General features: G+C 36.6%; 1 protein-coding gene across 1 annotated transcript in view; it reads right to left on the bottom strand.

Annotated features, from left to right (window-relative positions):
• The window catches only part of LOC149788644 (solute carrier organic anion transporter family member 2B1-like), an 80214-nt gene that overhangs the window by 11306 nt on the left and 48967 nt on the right, over positions 1-19941 (bottom strand). The window contains exons 9-12 of the mRNA XM_089973533.1: positions 12031-12195; positions 11197-11386; positions 10487-10613; positions 9466-9620 (exon numbers count right to left, since the gene is read on the bottom strand). Coding sequence (XP_089829659.1) covers positions 9466-9620; positions 10487-10613; positions 11197-11386; positions 12031-12195 — 637 coding nt within the window. The remainder of the gene's footprint in view (positions 1-9465; positions 9621-10486; positions 10614-11196; positions 11387-12030; positions 12196-19941) is intronic.

Below are 19941 nucleotides of genomic sequence, written 5' to 3'. Positions count from 1 at the left end.
GGAGACTAATATGCAGTGTTTCATTTCGCAAATCAAGGGGATTCCCAGACTGGTCTGTCAGTGTGAAATTTATTCTGGTCAGCCAGGGATTATGACATCGCAGATAGACCTGATTGATTTGCTCTTGCACAATCAGAAATCCAGGTGGTTCTTTTGGAGTAAATGAATAAAGAATAAATCCTTGCTGGGCTTGATTTGATACTGTTGTGTCCGTGCTGTAACTGCCATCGATGACATCACACACAAGATTGACCGCGACCACTGAAGTTATATTTACGATGCCCGGGGATACATGACGGCCCTGCCATTCGGTGTTATTGTTATGTCTGAGGACAGTTGGCTCCGGTAGTGTTTTTCTGTGTTGTGCAAGTATGTCATCGAAGGATTCATTGATGAGATCAGTGACGGATTTCTTCAGCTCGGGCACGTTATACCCGGGAAATTTAAAATTCGGCAGCGTGGCTTCTGATAGTGAATAACGGGTTAGAAAATCTTGTTTAGGGCCGGTTTTATCGTTAATTATTATCTGAATTGCTCGCTGGTTAATATATTCCATGTCGGCGGCAAGCTGATTTAATATTTCAATCCGCGTAATGATTTCGCTGCGTGAACCAGTTATATCAAAAAGATGTTCTTGGAAGAGCTTCTGTAGCCGCGTTAGTTGTGTTTTATGTTCTTGATTAATGACTGTAAAGAACTTTGGGATATCCCTTTGAGAAAACCATAAAGATACAGTTGTACTTCCCTCTGATACTATGATTTCCTGTTTTAAGGGAAACTCAAAAACAAAAGACCCACCAACGAATTCAAATTTACTACCCAACATTTCGTTTTTTATTCTGAGTAAGAGATCTTTGTATGATGGTACAAACTTCGTGGTATGACTGCGTGTCTGTGACATAGTCAGACTTCTTCGGGGCTGGCTGCGTTGGCGGCGTTGATGGAGCGACTTCAGGCCATCCTAGCACTGTTCTGATCGAATTATTATATATATCCACAGCGTAGTCTGGGGTGTTTATTTCGATGGCCGACGACAGCGTTGGCTCATGAACAGTTATTTCTATTTTGGATTCCTTCCCGGTGATTCTTTTTATTCGACGTTGCAGTTCCTCGTTGATTTCTTCGATTTGATAAGACCCGGTTGGTAACCCAATGACGTTCCAGTCTGGGGTGGCATCGGGTTTATTTTTCTATGCGAACACAAACGAATTATTTGCTGGCAATCCGCCAAACGATCTTGATCTGATATTGGGCCAACTGTGATATACTCGTAATTGTGCTAACGCGATCTCGCTCACTGGAATCGCAGTTGGAAAATTAATACTGAATTCTGGCTTAGTTGATGTTACTGTTAACAAAGATGATCGCGCCGGGCTTGTATTTGCGACTATCTACTGAAGTAATTCCGTTATTATTTATCTGCTGTCGGTTCAAACTGAGGTTCTTTTCGTAATCGTTGTACACCCCTGCCATTTGCGCGAATTCGGAATCTGATATTGTTGTATCGTCAAGACTGGATGATATCAATGCCGATAATTTCGAGTAGGTGCTCGTGGCCGCGCCGTTTAACTTTTCATACTCGTGCAATTTTGTTAGCGCACACGAGGATATTTTTTTCGCAATTATATTAGCAACTCCTGCAATTGTCGTTGATGTTGAAACTGTAATTGTAATCGCGATTGCAGTTGTCACTGGTGTCAGCGCTGATAATAACACACCCTTGGATGCAACTATCGCTGACACCGAATATACTATTGTGTCTAACACGGTTACACGCCGTTTGTATTTTTTTTACCTTTGTTGTATATTCGTTGATGGTATTTTTTAACTCTGACTTCCATTCGAGTACCTGATCATATCTGTATTGCTGCGCCATTTTATTATTTTACGCAGTAACCAATTGAGGCGTTTCAGCTACAAATTCCAAACACCACCAGTAAGATGTTGCTGTTAATTTCTTGTCGGCGGATTCCGCTATTTAATATGATAGTCACAACCCCGGAAAACTTGTCGGTGGAATGTCTCCAGGGATATGTTGTGAAGATTTCAAATTTAGCGGCACTGAACACAGACAGTCTGTACACGCCAGTGACTGTTGCGGTATATTTGATAGTATTATTTTGTCGAGACCATGTTGCAAATCCAGATGATGTCGTGTATACTATATTGGTGATATGCCCGGGAGTAACTCCAGTGGGTACTTTAATCAAACTGGTTTTGTTAACGATCTCAGGAATCCCCGATACGATATCCTGCTGTGTTTGTTTGATCGTGTCAATGTTGGTTTTGATATCAGAAAGCTTCATATCAACGGTGTGCGGAGTACCAAAGAACTCATCCGTGGTCTCATCGGTTTTTCTAAAGTTTCTACGGAGATTTGTAAACGCGTTCGCATGAACATCATACTCAGCTCGCAACGTTGTTAGTTTACCGTCAATGGCGCTAGCGCCTGTATCAACATATTGTTTGTTTGCGGCATCTTTCGGCTATGTCGGATCCGCTAAAACGGTTATTTTATTGTTGCCGAGATTGAGTTCACCTGTCATTGTATCACCGGTATCTTTTAGCCGAGTAACGAGTATGCCTCCGACGGTTGTAAATAGCGCGTCAACATATTGTTTATTTGCGGCATCTTCCGGCGATGTTGGATCTCTTAAAACGGTTATTTTGTTGCCGTTCATACTGAGTTCACCTGTCATTGTATCACCGGTCTTTTTTATTGCAACTTTGTGCATATCATCTCGCAGCGCCGCGATTGATATCAGCGAATCTCTGATTTTTCCGCTGTCAGTGAACACAGGGATGTTACCCGGAGTAGCTCCAATAACCCTACGAATTATTTCATGCCATTTGATATCACTGGTTTTTAGTTTTCCGTGTCGGTCCTGAAAAATAACAACCTCATCTGGGTCTATCCCGGTCAGACTTAAAAGATTATCGATTTCATCTTTGGTCGCATATTTTGATAAATCCACATCGGCGCGTTTTCTTTGTCTTTGTTTCGAGAAGAGATCTTCCGTAGAGATCAACCATTATTTGATAGGAAACCGTTTAAATTGACCCGTGGTATACTCGTGCACAACCTTGTGAGGTGGTTTGGTTGACGCTGATATCCCATCAAGAACATTCAATACCTGTCGGCCACATATCGGAGGATCGGTCAGTGTTTGTGTTGGCAACGTTGAGTACCACACTTTTGACCCTGACCCTGACTTTGTCCCTGTCCTTGACAGGGGGATATTTTTTGTATACTGGAGAAATTCAACTGGCGGTGCTAACCCATACGAATCAAAATAGATAATTCCACGTGGATCGATCGCGTAAGCAACCCAGTGAGTTCCTGGACCATCGCTGTTATCAAGATTAATAATTCCGGTTCTGGATTATTCGGTTGTCGTGGTAGCTGATCTCGCATAAAGATGCCTCTGAAATTTTTTATATTTAATTGTTTAACAGCATCGAGCAAATCAAAATTTGACATCGGTGTGAAAACACTTTGTGTTTTTAAAACCTTTTTGGGTACCATGATGGCGGAGTTCCTGGGAGTCTTAGCCCGCTTCCCTTTTTTTGTATCCTTTCCCTGTGGCTTTCTTTAGTGCCATTTCAGCAGCGGTTCCAACAGCTCCTAACGCGGAAGCCTTAGCGACTGCGGGGGCAGCAGCAGCTATCAACGCTGGTATTGCCGCGAGAAGTGGAAATATACCACCGGTTTTAACCATATCTTTGACAGCTGCAGGAGAGAAATCAAGCCGAACTCCAGTCGCTGCTTGTTTTGCTTTATTAAAATGTTTTAGGTGGGTTTTAGTCAGCGATAACTTGTTTGGACCACCGGTAATCTGATCATTTTTTAGTGTTATCGTTGCCCCGCATGTGCTCGCGTTCTTCGATTGTAATTTCTTAGCCTGACCAGGAGTCAGAGTGACATTAACATGACTGTATGACATTTTTTATAATAAACGCGATTGATCTAATTGTTACATGTTTTCTACTGGTGCATCAACGACTCTCATTCGACCACCAGCACCTTCAAGTAACATTGCTTTATCACTGAGGATGACGCGATTGCTCTAGCACCTCCAGGAACTGCTGGTGGACCAACTACTGCTGCTGACACTCGAGCCAGGCGATCCTGAATAACTATATCAACGACAGATTTTCTAAATAAATCCAAATGCTCCAGCGAAAGTAATAGATCGGATACAACGTTGTAAAATCACGCTGGTATATCTGCAACCCAGTGTCAACGTTTTGATCACGCCCATCATAAGACATCAATCGATAATATGCCCGTACAACATCATTTTGTTCAAAATTTAGATTAATGTCCTCAGCAGGTTCTTGATGTCCGTTTATTCTTAATGAAACTTCAGAAACTCCAAATGTGTCAAATATCATTGGACTTGCTTCCTGGTTATTTATTCTAGAATTTGCCTGAAACGCGATAAATATATGTCGCGCTGCTGATATTCCCTGTTGTGATCCCAACTGCCACGTGAACAACCCAGGAGCGTTGATAGAAGTGCTATCTGTTGTCATTGCTAGCCATGATAACAACGATTTTCCACCTTGATCCATAAAAGAAAGTAACCGTTGTTCTTCAGTGACTGATGGAGTCATTGTTGGCATCCACAGAGATAGTTTTGTTAACACTACTTTACCAGGATCAACTCCATTAGCTCGCCATATTGCATCATTATCAGAGTTTTTTCTGACGAGCACTACTGTATGTTTGGCACCAAATATAACCTTTCGGACATTTCTACAAAATCCAAAAATATGAGATAGTGGAATAGCACAAGAAAACTCTTCGTTGCCGTTCAGCATTGCTCGACGCGCGGAAAAAACCGAAGTTGAAATTTTCATTCATGGATGCAACTGCATCCCCAGCCGCGTTCATCGCCACATTTCTATTTTCGGGATGATCAGATGTGTCCTTTACAAACATCATTGTTGGACCAGCTGATCTTGTGTAATCATCAGAATATCTTGCAAGACCAAGTATCCTCGTGTCAACATCGACATTGTCTAAACACGACTCAATATCTTTTCCATCAATCGAATATGTGGCTTTGCTAAATAACGCCATCACACCATTATTAACAAAACCAACACGATCGCCTATCCCATATCCAGTATAATCCGCTTTACGATTCTACCTAAAATTTCAATATAAGCTTCACAAGGCAGAAAATATCTACTTGTATCATGAATTTGAAACTCAATTCTCCCCTCCGCATTATGTGTCTTTGCGTCATAGGAATAATATTGATAATCGCGCAAGGATTCATCCTTTCTGACTGGTTTATCCATATCAAATGCTACGTTGGATACGCGCTGAAACCTCTTATTGTAATGTATTATTATCTAAAACGAAGACCACTTCCCGCTATTAAACTTGAAGCTATATTTTTTTCTATTTCTTTGGAAGGTATCAGTGACGCTAGTTTTTGATTTGCAGTTTCATTTATTATTTTGCTAACATCTGCGGGCATGTCCGCGGTGCTTGGTAATTTTACCGGAGGAGGCTTTCTGCGTATTAATCGTGCTAGTCTATCTTTGATTGCCAAGAACACTTTGCCGGCAGCATCACCGATTACACCAGAAGCTTTATCTCTAATAACATCAATAGCTTTTGACGATAATTGTCTTGCAATTGGCCCCGCCTTTGGAGCTATTCTTGTAAACAATCCTTGAATAACATTTCCAAGCCCATCTCCATAATATGCACTATAAACAGGATATTGCGAATTTACCACTCTGACTCGTTGAGACATATGATGAGAGTCATGTATGACCATTTTATTTAATTAGTTACTTCTCTAATCCCGGCGACTTTCAGTCGCTGTCCGTGAGTTCATCAATAAGTTCTCGGTAGATGCTAGTATCCATGATGCCGCCGCGAAATAATCGCTGACAGATATCGGCCGCTTCATTAATTATTTCTGGTGAGTTATTTCCGGCACGTCTTCCTCCGATGAGAACTTCTAACCGCGATACATCATTGATGATATTATCAGGACAAGTAATTCCAAAACCACTGCCAGTAGCTACAGTGTCAGATGCGTCAAAAAATTATTCTGTTGTCCCTGTGTCTTTTTTAGATAAAGATCTCGCTTTTTTAAGATACTTCTCTTTTTTAAGTTCCGGCGAAGGAAACTGTTGTCGTTCTATCTGTTGCAGAGGTGGCTGGGGTTCTAGTTGTTCTATTTTCTCTTTATAAAGTCTTTTTACTTCTTCATCAATAATTCTGTAATCTAAATCATCATCTCTGGCTTGTTTTTTGTTTTCATATATGCGATATATCCACTTAATAACATTATCATCAGTTACTTTTCTAGAACCGGATTTTAAGATATTAGGTTTATCAAATATACTAATTAATATTTTTTCAGGCAATTCTTTTCTTTTAGTATTTCTATTATCTTCAATAAAATTCTTCTTAAATTTTGCAATCAGTCCAATATTTTCCTTTATTGGTTTAGACGCGAGTGCAATACGAATTTGTTCAATGCCTTCAAGTATTTCTTCGCCGACGGGCGGAGGTTGAGCTGCAACTATATCAGTTGGAAGATCTCGTAAAATCTTTTTTGTTTGCTTGGTTCTTCTAGCAATTTTTTCAGTCTGCTCGGCGGTTTGTTTAAGCACTGGAAGAATACCCGTTGATTTGTCGTCCCCTAGTAAAGCTCTTTCAGTGACCGCCGCAGCTTTCTCAGTAGCTGTTGTGACGGGTTTAAATAATTCTTCTACACCTGTCGCAAATTCAACTTGTGCTTGCTGCCGTTCTTGAAGTTTTTGTCTTACACTATCTCGTACAGGAAGAAATATTTTTATTGCTTCTAATCGCTCTCGAGCTAGTCTAGCGGAATGTGCTTCTCCAATGTTGGACATTATTGTTAACTTGAATTTTTAATTCACAGCAGCAAAAACGGCGACGACAAGCAAACTCTGCCAGGACTTTTACAGAGCAGCAGAGGAGGCTAAACACCCCGAGTGTTTTCGCAAGATAGACCCTTGTACGAGAAACAGTTGTATAGGTACGATATTTTCACGATATAACTCTTCCAAGTCAGCAGAGAAAGCCCATTTTGTCATGTTTTCTGAATGGATGGTTTATTTTGTGAAAATAATATCTCTATCTAAAATGTCCTCGATAGAAGGCTCTGTTAAGCGAAATATTTTGTGGGATTCGCCTCCTCTGCTGCTCAATATCATAGTAACGATGATAAAACTGACGCCATTCTGATCACAACACAAATAATTTCTCAGCCACATCCTTTACCTCAAACAATAAATATCAGTAACACCAATATTAAATTCACACAGTCTGTACGAAACCTAGGTGTTACTCTGGACAGTATGCTCACGTTGCACCATCATGTCATGAACATATACAAGGCTGCATATTTTGAGCTGAGACGCATCAGCTCCATTCGCAAATATCTTTCAGTTGATGCCACTGAAACACTTGTATATTCATTAGTACTTTCAAGACTGGACTATTGTATTTCAATTATGTCTGGTTCATCTCAATATCTACTTTAGAAACTTCAAAAGTTCAAAACACAGCGGATCGGATCATACTTAGAGTACCACGATCAGACCACACCTCCCCGCTGCTCTGTACCCTACACTAGCTACCCATTTGATCCAGAATCAAACACAAAATTTGTTTTCTGTGCTACGTTTCACTGACGGACTCCAGTCCAACACACCTATCCGACCTCACCAATGTGTACACACCAGCAAGATACGTACTCCTCTTCTGACAATCGTATGCTAATTATTCCCAATACGAAAAACTAAGTCATATGGACAGCGTCCTTTTGCATACTAGGGCCCAGCAACGTGGAATGAACTACCCACCAAATTTAGACACAAATACACAGTGATAATATTCAAGAGCGCTCTTAAAACCCACTTATTTCGACTGCAAGAACAAATTTAAAGACCTTATAATGTTCCCTACCTTATACATTTACAGCATGTTTTTATGTTTTCTAATTTCATAGTGTTTGTTTTCTGTAATAATATCATTATATATGTGTTTTATGTTATATGTGTTGTCTACTGTTATAAAGTGCTTAGAGCTTCTAAAGATTAGGCAATATACATAGTACTCAGTATTATTATTATTAATGTTATATGCTACTAAAAAGATAGTCAAAATTAGTCAAATTTAAAATTTTTGATTGGGTGAAAACCTCAGCGATTTTCTCAATGATTTGCCGATAAATCAATGCATGTTTATAAAACACAACACAACATGATTTTTGTTTATAGCTAACTTATAACTGATTTTAGTTGTTTTTTTCAGCAGAAAAAAAGAAAATTTAACGGTTTGTCGATAAATCATTTAGAGAATAACTGGGGCTTTCACCCTTCAAAAGTCTGCAATTTCACTGATCTTTTCCTGACAAAACGACTAAAATCGGTGACAAAAAGAATAATTTTGACAAAATTTCACTAAAATCTCGGAAAATCAACATACAAAAATATTATAATCACAACAAAATTAACTTTTACTTTCACAGTCACTAATCATAACTTTCATTTTCATCACTACTGATGTTTTTACTACAATCGCTTTCATAATTAACAGCGTTTTCGTTTTCACGATCTGATATAATCTTTTTCAGTTGTCTTACACGTGTACTGTTAAAAAAATTGTCTTGTATTCCTTAGATAATTTTTATCTAATGTTTCCAATCGCGATTAAAAGCGGGACGAATTTCTCCACGTCTGTATCTTTCACTGTCGATAAAGATTGTAACATAATTTGCTGGATGGTCTTAATCAATCAATATTCCGCTGATAGTGTATATCCACCTTCAAATTTACGATTTTATAATTCTCCTTGATCTGTCAAGGGAAATAACTTTATATGTATTTGCACCACATTTTACACACTTACTTGTAAGTGCACGCTTTTAATTTTTGTATTATTGTTGTTAATCCACTTGTGGGGGTGGATGCTCTGCATTTAAAGCAATACGGATCCATATTTTTTATAATGTTTCTACAACATGGATGTCATTGATTTCTCAGCGACACGAAAGCATGAGCCAGTCAAACATTTCAGCATAACCAAAATTATATTAGAATGATAATAATAGGTCCATCTGGGTCCGGTTAAACAGAATTATTACTTAAATTGATAATGAGATGGTTAAAGTGGGACAAGTTATATTTAATTCCACTATCAGTTGATGATCGAGTTGTTACGATGTACTTAAAGATTTTAATGAAAATAGCGTCAGTGACCCTATATTTTTATTTTTCGTATGAGGTTTAGTTTTCAAAATGACGTTTCAGCAAAAGGTATGTTCACCCTCTCTGCTGATGAGAGAGAGAGAGAGAGAGAGACTATCATCATTAGCGTTGTTGAACATATACTAGATTTAGTGATCTCCAACTCCACAACCCTTACATACACATCCACCCCAACGCCGAAAGTTACATTCGTACCTTAGAAAGACAACCACGTTTGGGGCGATACTTAATGTCCCTATTAGGGATCCCAGTGCGTTCACTACGATGAAAGGGATCAAAAAGTCGCATCTGTCATCACATATCCCGGATATTGCTTGACCCGATGAAGACAGGCTGCATTTAGTATAGCCCTGCAACAACAATAATAAATAAATTAAGAAAAAAATAAATATATTAACACTGTCGTAATACGTGGCATGAATACGGAGAAGCTGTAACATTGTTAAAACAGAATGAACAAAAGCATAGCGTTGACTTTTAAGCGTTGGAATGGTTATTGAACGATTACAAATTTTACAAACCTGTTCGAGAAATTAAAAAAAAAACTGTACTTTCAGAGTTTTCCCCAAATGAAACGATAAAAGACAGATTTGCATATGGCCAATATTTGCAATTTCATATTGTACAGTGATCATGTGTAAACTTTGATTCTGTTGTACATTGACCGACTACATCGTGTCTCTTACGAATATAAGGAAAACAAACAGGTGTCCGTATTAAGTTATATTTATATGCAGGCATGCTAAGACAAAGCGAACACATTAACATCAATTACCACAGAAGAGACCTGTAAACACACTTATTTACAGAATAGGAATATTACTAATAATATATCATTTAAGATCTTGTTGTTGTTGTGGGGTTTAAAGCCATTTTTCAGCACATGATAGGCTATGCACGGCGGCCAGTATTAATGGTGGAGGAAGAACCCAGGAAAACCCCGAAAAGAACCACAGACCCAAGATAAGCTACTGGCAAGTTTTCTCACATACCGAATTGGTCGAATCCTAGACTCGAACACACGCAGACAGGGGTGAGATGGCAGTGATCCATAACGGAGAGCGCTTTAGACCACTCGGCCACTCGGGGCCCCAAAAAGATCTTGAACAATAGATAAAAGAAAACTACTATACATTATTCTTGCTGGTTATTGAGAACACCACATATTGCAGTCTTCCTAACTGATTTTTTCCAATATGCCATAGTACCTTCTTACCCAGTTTTCTTTTTCCTCGCAACCAGCATGACACGGTGAGAAATAGGTCTTACTTCCATCAACACACACGGGGATGTAATTCGTGTCGTCGCAGTCGCAAGCCAACACTATGGAGCGGTTTTCCCCACTGTTAAAAACACAAATGTCAGAAAATGATGAAAAATTGGTGTTAAGATATCAACATCAAAGGTGATCATTTGATTTCTACTACTTACTTATTATTAGTAGCTCATAGGAATGTAATTTAAAAGTATCAGAACACTTTAAGGCAGACAATTAAAGGGAATCATATTAATACCATATTAAGTTATATGACATATTAAAAAAGAGGATCTATCTATCTATATATCTGTATATATATATATATATATATATATATATATATATATATATATATATATATATATATATATATATGGGGACAGGTAAAACTTCATACACATGAAATGAGCTCATTTCAAATTATGTTTCATTTTTGAAATCACCGTCCATTTATTTCGCAATCTGTTCCTTCAGTTCTTGACAGTGAAATAATTATCCCCAGCAATCAACTTGTATCTCTATATTTCATCATTAGTTTTGTAAGAAGTCCTGTCTTCTTAAAAGTGAATACGAAATGAAGGAATCAAAACGAGAACGAAAAATGCATGCTTATTATCTGTCCTCTCGTTTTACCGTTCCTTCTATTTCTGAGAAAAAAATGATCTTACCTTTTACTGTCATTTCTGAATAAATGGGGATGGTCGCAGCCAAACAGGTAATTGAATGCCGCCAATATGGCACATGTGAGTCTAGCAAAGAAGATAAGCTTTAAGCATCCGGTTCGATTTAGGCGCATGCGCCTAGTGATGTATCCGCCTATCATCGTACCAAGGGAAGTAGCAGCAAGCTTGTCAGCGCCTGAAAATTGTAGCCTCCATGATATAAGGATATTTAGGAAAACAAGAAATGTTAGATTGTAATGGAGATGATTGTTCTTTCATTCACTTTGAACAATATTGACAATATTATACCGCATTTTAGTAATAACGTCTTCCTATTCCTATATTGTACTTGTGTCGTTGCTTATATTTACAGTTATATAAAAATCCTTGTCATTGTCCTTCTCCTCCACATATCCCCCACCACCCAAATTGTTGTAAACTTTTCACTAGTAATAAACATTCTAAAGAGATTAAAAGCAATTACGTTTGTGCCCTTGAGACAACTATTTTATAATTTCGTTTGTGTTTGCCTTCCTTCAAATGGACACTTTAGCACGAAAACTTTCAAATCATTTAATTAACAAATGTCCAAAATATGCATCGCAACGGCAGGGACTTGAAATCTGATCATGATCTAAATTATAACTTAAAGCCATCTTCTGTAGCGTAATCATGCTGAGAGAAAGCGACATTTTCTTGTAGGATAAGAAACTCATAGAAGAAAAACAAAACAATAGTCCGCCAGGCAAATTATAATTTATTGATTGAATTATGGGTTATAGTTTAATTTTTTTTAAAATATCAAACTATGTGATATATTCAGGAGAAAAACAAACTTACCAAAAATTATATTCGCTTTCCACGTAGGGAGGAAGAACTGTGTCTCAAGGTATTTTGGACCAAACGAACCCAAAGCCATAACAGCAAACAAAGTGGCGATATTATTTAAACAGCTCAGGGTATACACGGGTTCCTTGAATATACGCAGTGCGCTTTTGGGAAGTTCTGCAGATGAACAAGGTGAAATAAGATGATTCGCGTATTTTCAAATTCAACAAAGCAGATAAGACAAAAAAGTATAATGCAAATATTTAATAGCGGAATCACAAAGACAATTGTTGAGGATATGATTTCGTAATGTTTGTGTCAATGGATGGTTTTCCAAAAAAACAATTCCATCCAGTCACAGTGTGTTATAAGACACCATTTCATCCAATCACAGTGTGTTATAAAATCCATTTCATATAATGACAGTGTGTTATAAGTCCCATTCAACAATGCCATAGCTAATGATGGATTAATTTCGCTGTTGTTAGATACAAACGAAAACATTGACAATAAATAATCCACTAATATTTTTGATCTTACAATTGATATCTTACTTGTACAGAAATTAACTTTTCTTGCAATATTAAATTTGTTCCTATTCAGTACTGTATCCATATTATTGCAACGATATTAAAATTACTAAATATTATTTTTCTGTTTATATAGCCATGACAATAGCACGTTACGAGTCCTTCAACAAATTTAAGAAATTTGTACACAGTGTAAATAAGGCAAAGCCCAAGATGTAGCAGGCAGAAGCTCCCTCTTATACACAACTGAAATAGGGGAGGCCAATTATCGTGTAGCTTACATCTCTATCCAATTTAATTGGTTAAACCATATACGTTTGAAGTTATATCTATACCCTGTTTAAATAAGGCAACTCCCATTATGGTTTAAGCTACAGATATACCCAGTTTAAGTTCGGCAAATCCACTATGACTATGGTATAAATTACACTAATACCTATCGTAAATAAGGCTAGGCCCATAATGGCGAAAGGAATATTTATACTATGTTTACATAAGGCAAAGTGCATAATTGTGTGATGAAGTACGTTAAATTGTAAACAGGGACAAGCCCATGAAAATGGCGTCTGCTGCACTTTGTTTTGTGGAATTATACATGGCGCAGATTTATTGACATGACCACTTAATGGTAGACAGATGAGTTTTTCACAAACAACCGACTCGGATGATTTCGACGCATATATAAAAATGCTGTATTATGTAAACCGAGTATTACTTCAAACTGTTAATTTCACACAAAATAAAACATGTTTGAGGAAATTTAAACTCGCATCAGGGTAAACTGTGGTGAAGTTTGGGACTCAGTCCATAATCAGTTTATAACAGTGGTAGTGGGCGATGCACTATCAGCAGCTATTGCGATAGCCATGCAGCATCATCTGAAACCTTTACGACCGAAGTTGGCTGAGAAGAGAGAAGAGATCAACATATTGCAGTAGACGATATCTAAGCATTCTAAAGATACTGAACTAAGACGTCTTGCACTGGACAAGTAACTTTTTACGTATCCCCTCTACTGATCCAAAAGAGTTTAACATATATACTGTGGTGCCTACTTTATTTAGAGAAACGCTTCGAATTGATGTGACCCTTGACAAAATAGATCGACAAACTATCTAAGTTTGGATAATGTTCTATATAGAACTGTTGATACAAATTTCATTCAGCTCATCAACTGGCATAGGTTCAATTACAAACTACAAATATATACGTATGCATATATGTAAGCATATACCAATATATGTATATTAATGCATGTGCGTATTGGTATGCGCTTATACATGTATGTGTGTGTGTCTACACTGTTCTAATCTTGTGATCATTGGAATATAATGTCATATGCAGTCGTACGGAGTTTACATTAAGATTTCATCTTGAAGCAAAAATCCTTATTTAGCTGATCTGTATTGAAATTAGTTAAGATACAGCTTTAACACTGTATAAACTCTACGGTTTTAATTTAAAGTCAAAACATCATCTCTCCATTCTATTGTTCTCTTTATCTATTTCGCACTATCGTTCTTCTCTCTTCTTCTAGGCATAATGTCAGCATTCATAATGACAACGAAACGGCTAACTTATTACAAGAATACATTATATGAATACATTGCATGAATACATTACTTAAATGTTAACTATTATTGATAGTAATGTTTCTCAATCAAATTTTCAGAAATAGATTCACTGATATCCTAAAAGAAATTACTGTCTCTGAGAAAAAAAGTATAAAGAAATTATTAATTCCAATTCTGTCATCTAAGCCACTAATGGCGTATGACAGAGATTGTTTAAATGCATCATTGAATCAATAGGAACACCATTGACAGTTTTTTAATCGATCGCTGAAGGAAAACAAATGTCCAGATAAATGGAAACTTGCACACATTCTTGATGTTCCTAAAAATGCGATTTGGACTTGCATGACAATCATAGTTCAATCTCTCCACTTAGCTGTCTCGCAACAATTTTGAATGATGCAATTGTAAACAAATGTAAAATTATTTTCATAAATAATTTTCTTTGTAAGTGTCAATCAGGATTTCTTAGTGGTCACTCAGCTGTTGTTTTATTTGCTGCAACGTATCATAGTATATGCAGGTCACTCAAGCGATCTCAGAATTCTTGTATTTTATTTTATCAAAAGCCTTCGATCATGCCTGGCACCGGGTGTTATTAACTAAACTGATCGATTACGGTGTTTCAGATATTCTGATCAAACGGTTTGAAAAGTATCTGAGTAATAGAAAAAATGGTCCATTTGCACGATGTTTATTTGCGAGAAAATATGGTGTTCCACAGTAATCCGTACCTGTGTATATATTGTTTCTAATTTATGTAAACGATACTGCCGATGACATGCGCTCTCTCACCCGTCTCTTTGAAGATGCCCCATCACTGCATTATTCATCCACTTATGGTGCACAAATAGATCCTGTCATGAATAATAATCTAAATATGTTTCATAAATAATGAAAGTGATAGCTTTAAGGTTTAATCCAGAAACAACACCATGACTTTTTTCACGAACAAGAACATAACACATATTGAATTTTGTTTTAAAAATACTGATCATAAGAACGTAATATCTCACCACCATTTAGAAGCACTACTTGTATTGAATATCAGATGAACTTGTCACACTGATAACATTTTAACAACAGCATCATGCCGAATAGCTTATCTTCGAAAACTAGCATACAAACTTAGCAAGGAACGTTTATAAAAAACTATATGGGAACGTTCGCAAACCAGATGAAAGAGACAAAAAATAAACCCTCTACAACATTAAAACCAGCCAAAATCCTGACTATCTCATTGAATTACTACTTCCTCTTCCCCATTTTCCGCACACAAAAACAATTATCCTCCCAAGTGCAAGGAATAGTGATGTACAATTTCAGACTAGCATGGACAGTTTGTAAAAACTATATGGGAACGTTCGCAAAATAGATTAAAGAGACAAAAAATATGAACCCTCTACATCATTAAAACCAGCCAAACTCCAGACTATCTCATTGAATTAACCCACCCCCTTCCCATTTTCCGCACGCAAAAACAATAACCCTCCCGTGTTCAAATATGAGTGATGTACAATTTCAGACTAGCAGGGAAAGTTTGTAAAAACTATATGGGAACGTTTGCAAAATAGATGAAAGAGACAAAAAATATGAACCCGCTACATCATTAAAACCAGCCAAACTACAGACTATCTCATTGAATTACTCCCCCTTCTTTCCCATTTTCTGCACATAAAAACAATAATCTCCCCATGTTCAAATAATAGTGATGTACAATTTCAGACTACATTCTACCAAATCGTCTTGTATCTCCTCAACAGTGGAACAATCTTGAGAAGAATACTCAAAGTAGCATATCTTACAGTGCTTAGAAAAAAATTGTTTATGTCTAAATTTGGTATTTAGTATTAACCATCGAACACAATATAGTATCAATACTAGATGAAAACAAGACGTACGCTCAGTAAAAGCTGATCTTTACCGTGTTCAGCTTGTTCACCCCCCTGTTACTTACTGCATTATTATTGAAACCACCATGTATGTCGTCATGTTCTGTCCCAAATACAACCAACAAAAAATGAATGGAGATGATAAGGTGATTTCTAGAAGTGTTACCTTAGTCTTAAGGGTCCGTGAAAAGAGCGATGCAAATAGAAAATCCATAATTCTACAAGTATCCAAATACATAATCAATACCAGAAAATTTCAATAATCTACGCCAACTGTGAATGCTTTATTTCTGCCCCCCCCCCCTCTCTCTCTCTCTCCAAAGATTTTTCATTATTAGTCAATGTTGTCACATTGAGATATATTGTATGATGTAGGAAAGGGTGAATTTAAGTTTGTAGAGCTTCTGCCCAAGCCCAATGCATCATGTTACGACAGTAAATATGTTTAAACTAATTAGTTTCAGGTACCAGTCACTTTACGAGAAAAAGAAAAAAAAAATCTTTTCAACGTTTGACGAAGCACTAAAATAAAGTGCCATACAATACCACATATACCTTTCAGGTTTTGACAACCAGACTGGTTCTGGTTCTCCTTCGGACCATTTCCTTTCTGTTTGTAGTTCGAGCCTCTGCCACGAGGAAACCAGAAGAGGGGAAAGGAACTTATTATGCAGCATCCCCCGAATACAAGAAAACCTAGCCACCAGGCACCGACCCAGCGAGGATCAGATGGAGTCAGGGAGGTTGCTGTTATCAATTAATCAATCATACAAACAATATATATATATATATATATATATATATATATATATATATATATATATATATATATATATATATATATATATATGTGTGTGTGTGTGTGTGTGTGTGTGTGTGTGTGTTAAAGCATAAATGCAATGTGACTTTCCAGAATATAAATATATAATAGGGGCCGACGCTTGTTTTTATGCCTGTCAGACATGCATAAAGAAACTGTGTTAATCGTAAGTAATGCAAATGATATATAGATGTAAGTATATCGTAAAATTCTGAGCCGTGTTGACATGCGGAATAGACTGATAGTTATTATTTAGCTATATGATTGTTTTCACAATAAATTATTTTGCATTTTTAAATAGGATATATCCTGATATTTTGTATTAGCAAAAAACGAAAAGACGTTCGTAAAAGAAAGAAAAAGACTGTTGAGATAAACCTGTATGACATAATTTATTATAGAAAATAAGCATATTTTAAGAATATACCTTAATTTTAATTTGTGCATTTAGTATACGTCTTTAGTGGTTACAAAAAGTATGTACCATAATCATGCTAATTTGTCTTAATATGATGGCTAAAATTCTTAATGTAGATATGTAAATTATTATATGCCATGCTTTAAATTCATGTCACTTCTGATATACAACACTTTGAATTCATTAACATTCTAATATAACACGTCTTACAGTCATTAAAATTATAATATACCTCGTTTAAACGTGGTTCATATCTCAATATATCACGCTACCAAGTAAATTAAATTAACACGCTTTGAAGTCCTTAAAATTCTACTATAGCACGGTTTTTAAGCAATTAATATTCGAATATGCCACGCTTTAAATTCATAAAAATTCTAATATAACATGCATCTGAGGCGGATGCTCTAACCATTTAGGCCACCGGAGCGGTCAGAGAGAGAGAGAGAGAGAGAGAGAGAGAGAGATATTTAACCTCTCAAGTGTGTAGGTATTTTGTTGAACAATCCCCCAATAATTAATGCAAGAAATGGCCCGAATATGGCAAATGTTGTAAGGACACCTGTAAGAGACAGTAGACAGGTGTGAATAAACATGAAAGTATACAAAAATGATTGATAACATAAATAATATATAAATTATGCCTTCATATGCTTCTCATTTATAATGAATGTATCCTGATCACAAGTTTCAACAGCTGTGTTTTCTTCTAATCTGTACCTCTATGATGTGTCTTTCTCAAATGTTTCCATGCTTGATATTTTGTTGTAAATATGCAATTCAAATTGACAGTTCCTTCCTAAGATCAAAATCATTCTTGAAATTTTATAAGAATTTTTTATGTATAAGGTTTGTTTCGGTAGCGCGAATTACTGAGAGTGTAAAACCTTAGAGATGGCCGCACAGCAGACAAGTTCTATGTCTATATACTCTGATCGTATGCTTCATACGTCTCAGAAACTGTAATCGACCGTTACTTTTTTTTAAAATGTGTGCATTTGTTGTGCCTTTCCTATTTTCGTTACAAAATTGATATGCATCACCTACAACGAAATCTGATAACGGTTGACATTTTTCGAAAGCCTAAATTAAGTGCCACGTAACAGCTGACATTTTGATAGATTTTAGCCTCGCTAAATTATTATTGCCATCTTTGTATACCGTAGTTTACGCCAAATTCTTTGTTCTGTATTACGCACCTTATTTTGGCCGAAATGCCATTCATCATTGTGCATGACACTTTTTGGATGAAGTGATAGACACGATATGACGTAATACTTTTCTAATAATATTAGATGTGTTAGCTGTCGTACCGTTTCCATATTGTGTCAAAATATTATTTTGGTCAATGCTCCTTTTCTAAGGATATGAATTGCATTATCTGAGAGATCTGCACACATAGAGACTTTAAAAAGCTAGATTTTGATTTGATGTTAAAGTGCAGTGTGATTTACAAAAGGATCCACCTTCCAGATGCTATATAGGCAATCCTAATGCATTTTCGGTATCGCCAGAGTTTACATGCATTTTAAGCTAGAGATACACACACACACATATATATATATATATATATATATATATATATATATATATATATATATATATATATATATATATGAGCCGAACATAAACGAAATAGACGATACTATACTTACCAACGTAAAAACCAGTCTTAGATCTCTCCGTATTGTTGTCAACGTGTATTATCTGCAATGCTTGTCTTGGTGATGTGGCTACCCCTTGGATTACCAAGGCAATGCCCATAACAACCAGTAACAATAGGTTGCTATTATAATCTATACGTGCAGCAGCATCTTCTTTCGAATCCTGTTTACACGTGGAACCATTAAGTTTCGCACTTTCACTTCCGTTATATTGAACGCATAGATTTGCTGTGGGACTACGAGACGTGTTGAACATTATAGACTGGTCTTCTACAGGAGCATCCGAAAGGAAAAGCTTTGGTAGTGCGAGAACTATACCAGACACGCCGACTGTGAAGACACAAACCGCCAGAATTCTGGGAATATGATACCTATAATGACAAAAATGTTGTTTCCATGTGCTTCCGACAGGTCTTTCTCTAAACGTAAACAGATCCCTTGCACGTAATTCTGAATATAACTTTGGTTTAGTCCTTATGCTATCTCCAACTCTGGCATGAATGTCCTTATAGCCAAAACCTTAAAGACGAGATCATTTAAACATTGGAATTGGAGAAGAGTTTTCAAAATTAGTTTATTTTTAAACTGGCTCCTGATAATTCTATGACACGATTTACGATGATTAATTAAGACTGATGTTTAAAATTACTTTTTCTCCCTATGTAAGTATCACTTTTGAAAAAAGACATTTAAAATACATCTAGAAACAATAGATAGTTGAAGTGCAATCACGGTTTATATAAGATAATGTACAAACCTGTGTGATAACTATCAACGTATTGAACCGCAGATTTACAATGAAAAAATTACACTTAATACTATGAAATTATTTATTGACCGCTCCGACGACCTTGTAGTTAAAACATCCACCTCGAATGCTGGAGGTCGCGGGTTCGAGCCCCGGCAAAGTCATGCCAACAACTTATAAAAGTTTTTCTAACAGACTCGCTTGGTAATTAGCATTATAGGTTATTGTTAGGATCGGTTGGTCTGGTGTCAGAATAATGTGACTGGGTGGGACATCA

This window comes from Sinohyriopsis cumingii, chromosome 11 (assembly GCF_028554795.1).
Source record: "Sinohyriopsis cumingii isolate HCF-2022 chromosome 11, ASM2855479v2, whole genome shotgun sequence".
Lineage (NCBI taxonomy): Eukaryota > Metazoa > Mollusca > Bivalvia > Unionida > Unionidae > Sinohyriopsis > Sinohyriopsis cumingii.
This window is presented reverse-complemented; position numbering and strand designations above follow the sequence as displayed.